General features: G+C 49.6%; 2 pseudogenes across 2 annotated transcripts in view; both read right to left on the minus strand.

The window, feature by feature from the left end:
* Positions 1-646: 646 nt before the first annotated feature.
* Positions 647-2,059, minus strand: TEOVI_000102600:pseudogene (annotated as a pseudogene). Its single transcript has one exon. A coding segment is annotated over exon 1 (1,413 nt).
* Positions 2,060-3,736: 1,677 nt separating this feature from the next.
* The window catches only part of TEOVI_000102700:pseudogene, a 765-nt pseudogene continuing 14 nt past the window's right edge, over positions 3,737-4,487 (minus strand). Inside the window, exon 1 of the mRNA in view lies at positions 3,737-4,487. This exon is cut by the window's right edge and continues 14 nt beyond it. Within this exon, the coding sequence occupies positions 3,737-4,487 (751 nt within the window).

Here is a 4,487-nt window from a genome sequence, read left to right on the forward strand (position 1 = left end):
AAACCCCAATGAGACACCTAAAAGTTTATGCTCATTTCATCGAACACAATTGTAACCGTTGCTCATTACACTCAATGCGTTGCCGAGCCGCACTGAATATCTCTGCCCGCTCAATGATACACGATTTCCCTTCTAGTGACTCTTCCGTTACTATTTGATGGCACTCAGATCTGCGTGTAAATGATCAAAAGAGTAGAGAAGTGAGTTAAGAAGTAACAGGAGTTAACGATGTGAAACTGCAAGAAGGACCAACGTGCACAAAAATACATGAGCGCGTGTGTGTACCGCAACCACGTGTGCGTTAAAAAAGCTATATTTGTTTGAACGACCATGGAACCTCTCCTCCTTCGACGATCCTTGTGTGCGGACGAGAAAATGCAGCATCACAACTCATATCCGGTTGGATTAAATCTTCCCCATTAAGGCACGACTCACCACCCTGCCTGGGTACTCCGCCCCGCTTCAACACCTCTTCGTTCTCTTTGTTAACGCTTGCTTTTGTTAGCACGAACGTACTTGTGCTTACAGCTCAGCCTTAGGTGAAATATGTATATTTATATATGTATCTTTATTGTTAATGTTACTGACCAAAGAAGGGTTCGTGCCATTTTCTCACCACAAAAGTGCCTGCAGTCGGGCTGTTGCTTCACTTCCTTACTGCCTTACCCTTTAAACGTGCCGTGAAAGCTTCAAGACTCTTCTGCACTTCCGGGTTCATCATAAGCTCCACGAAGAACTGCGTGTCATATTCTCTATCTTCCTCGGAGCCAATGAACTGCAAGAACTCACGGCGGAGCATATCGCGCGACATCCAGCGCGACTGCTGCGGAACTGACAGGAAGCGCTCAACCTCCTTCACGGCTGCCTCGCGCAACTGGTGTTCCCCATCCACAACCAGATCAACCAAACCCATTCGAAGCGCCTCGTCAGCGGTGGGCGTTTCACCAAGTTGAAGCATCCTCTCAGCACGCCGCGAACCGAGAACGTACGCATAGGCGGGAATAACCCAGGGTGGTGTGGTGATGCCAAGTTTCGTCTCGTTGAGACCAATGCGGTACGGGCGGTCGGGTTTGTCAGCTGGGTGCCGGACCATCACGCGGGAATCACAACCGAGAGCGAGCACGCAGCCACCAGCCGGAGAATTGCCGCTAATCGCCCCGATGATTGGTTTCGGGAAGCTGTTGAGGATGAGCCACGTCTCCTGAAAGCTCTTCCAAAAGCGCCGGAGGCGCTCGGGTTCCGGGTTGTGCATTTCACTCATGTCCAGACCTGCCGAAAAAACAGTGGGTATCGAGGATGTCAAAATGATCGCCTTGCAGCTTTCGTCACTACCAAGCCACAACATCCAACTGTTGAATTCTTCAAAGAGCTCTAGACTGAGTGAGTTCACGGGTGCACGACTAAGTGCCACTGTTGTGATGCCCCGGTCACTCGTGTCTAACCGCAATAACCTTGGAGGCTCCGATGGCTTTCGTGGAGGTTCGAAGTCATCTTCTGCTTCTGCGCCGACTGCCGATGAGTGCATTTGCGGTTGCTGCTGCTGCTGCATGTGCTGTTGCTGGTGGAACTGCTGTTGCTGCATGTGTTGCTGTTGCTGGTGGAATTCCTGCTGCTGCATGTGTTGCTGTTGGTAGAATTGCTGCTGCTGCGGTGACATCTGGTGCTGGGTAGGAGCTGCCCCCCTCAGTGGTGGGGCGCGAAAGTTTGGAGGGACGTTACCTGGTGGTCCATGGAACGTTGTTTGCAAACGGGAGGCTACAGCCGCTGCCGGAACGACACCAGAAGTTCCAATGTTGACAATCAGGACGGACGAAGATCTATTAAGGGATGACAGGACGTTGCGACGCATAACTACTTGATCACTGCTTGTTTTTTTTCCCCTCTTCAACTTTATTTTTGTGCTTAGTGTGAGTATGGGTCTTGTGCCTCTGGTGCTCCCTGCGTGTGGTGAATAAACACACAAACAAACACGAAACAGAAATAGAAACAGAGAAGAAGGCAGGAAAAAGTCCAAGAAAGGTTGGGTGGGAAGTGAAGCAGTAGGTGACTGTGCGCCCATCCATTCCAAGCTTCCGCCTTTCTCCCCTTTTTCGGTTGAGTAATGTGAGGAAGTGTTTGGGAATCCCACTCACCCAACGGGGGTTAACCGAGACACAAAGAAGCGGGTGAAAACCGTGTCTCTTTGTTGCCTCACCCGCGGTACAAGCGGTGGGACGTTGTGAGAAAAACATCACGTGCGTGCCATCACGGTGTACCATCTGCAGATGTAGGCTGTCGTAGATTATATCGGTAGTTTCATCAGCTCTAGGGCAATATTTGCACAACTCAGAGTTGTCCTCTCTTTTCTCAACAGTATGAATAACACAGCACTAGGCCCTCTTTAATCTCTTTGTCAATGTTCTCTCCAACACATGCGTCCGCCCCCTACAGACGGTAAGTTCGGCAACCACCACTGAATCTCTCAGTGCGTTGGTGGTCTCCTGGAGGGTGCTGACTGTAAACTCGTTGTTCCTTTTCATCGCATCAACAACATTGTTGCCATTGAAATCGTTGTTGTTGGAGGGGTGGGGGCACCGGTTGCCACCACACAAAAGTGGTATCTTATCCCCAAGGCGCGATATACAAGAATCGAAATAGAATAGATGATTGTGTTGGAATTTGTTGAAACTCCATTGCTTGCATACAAGAGCAAGGCTTTGCTGCCGTTGGTAAAATCCTCCCCTCCATGCCAGCGCGGCTGGTGAAACGCATGCCGGATATTAGACGAGCAGACAACAGTGGCGCCCCTACTTGTGGCTCACTTACTTAACCATTGGTTTGAATTTTCTTGAATGCGGTAGATGAAGCGGGAAAAGCACGTGTGTGTGTCAGGGGGGGGGGTAAGAAGACATGTTTCCAAAACTGAGCCGGTGACGGTTTTCTTCCTGGAAATTGTGCAGGGCAACATCCAACCACGGATGCAATATAACATAGAGGGGGTAACAACTCACGGCAGATTCCTCGGAATTTCCATGGAGGGGGTCATAAGGACTGTTAACACAAATTTAATTACTTTTCAGCAAAGAAGGGCAGTCACGAGATTGGTTTAAAAGGCCACTAAACTTAATAAAAAGAATACTTGAAGAAAAAACAAATGTTGAGAATGTACTCATCTTGGGCTGTGCTGTTCTAAACCCAGAAAAGGGACCGATTCCCGCCCTACGCGACCAAAAAACTAAAGTAAAGACGTCAACGACACAGTCAGAAAGAGTGTTTGCATGGTAAAAACTAAAATATTGGCAGTGCCAACGACCCACCGACACTTGGGGCTAAAGGAAGCCACCGGCAAATTAGCGGAGATGAGGACTTCCAACCATTAAAAAAAGGGGGAAAAAAGACAAGCGTAAACTAATGTTAGGCAAAATTACGACCCCAAATAGAAAGGACAATGATAAGGCAAGTCTCGCCATTGCGTAGCATTGCGCTACGCACACAATGTACCTCGCTGGAGGTATGAGAACAAAGAGTGAACAAATAATGAACCCACAACAAGGGCACCCTCCCCCTTCTTTGCTCCAACTGCGGAGTCAAAAGGATACAATGCTCTGTGATTTTCATATATCGCATCCCCACGGGGCAACAGCATATGCACAAAACCGTCGTTACAGAGAAGGGGGAAATCGACTTTGGACGAACAGGAGAGACTCTCCTCCCGTTATTCCATTCCTAGGCTTCCCTCAACCCCTGCCAACTGGGGTCACCTAAAAGAACTAAACGGTTCAGCAAAGACTTCACCTGCCATATTCTGAGTCTTCGTGGTTGATGTCGGTGTGCGAGCGCAACAGATGCTTCCCAGTGATTCGCTAGCTCTACGGTTTAATTTGCTGCTTTCCCGTGTGCAGCGCACTGAGGCGTCCGGTTCCTTATCAATAGTAATGTATTGTGCCGAACCGTAGAGAGCCGAAGACGGTTGGCTAACGTACAGCTCAAACACGCGATCAGTTGACAAGTCGCGAATCCTTTTGGGGTAACCCAGTTGGCATTTGCCGCAGTCGTGGGCACCCAACACGGCACTCTCCTTCGCGCACTCGCGAGTTGCGAGGCATCCGTCGTTGATGGCAATATCTAACGTAGAACAGTTGGAGCTACTACGGCACAGTTCCTTACAGTCTTCGCACAGGGAAGGCACCGGGGTGAGTGGAATGTCCAGGGCGCTAAGCAACTGCCTGTTTTCATCCCCTATCAAAACCGCTCCGTTCACTCCTTCCCCAAGCGCCCGAAGTCGCCTCGTCTCACACAACACAGCGGGTGGCGGCAGCGCGTCAGGGGGCCTATGCCCGTTTGTAAAAAGCCTTAATACAATGTGGTTGTTACGAATAAGGCATACGAAGATGATAAAAACGATGCAAGTTAGGATAACTACAAAAAGAATGAACAACAACATGGCCACACCCACTCTCTCCATCGACACGTACTTCGGGGCGTTGGGATTGTGCGACGCAACGTGG

Source organism: Trypanosoma equiperdum (assembly GCF_001457755.1).
Source record: "Trypanosoma equiperdum strain OVI genome assembly, contig: ctg_26, whole genome shotgun sequence".
Classification (NCBI taxonomy): domain Eukaryota; phylum Euglenozoa; class Kinetoplastea; order Trypanosomatida; family Trypanosomatidae; genus Trypanosoma; species Trypanosoma equiperdum.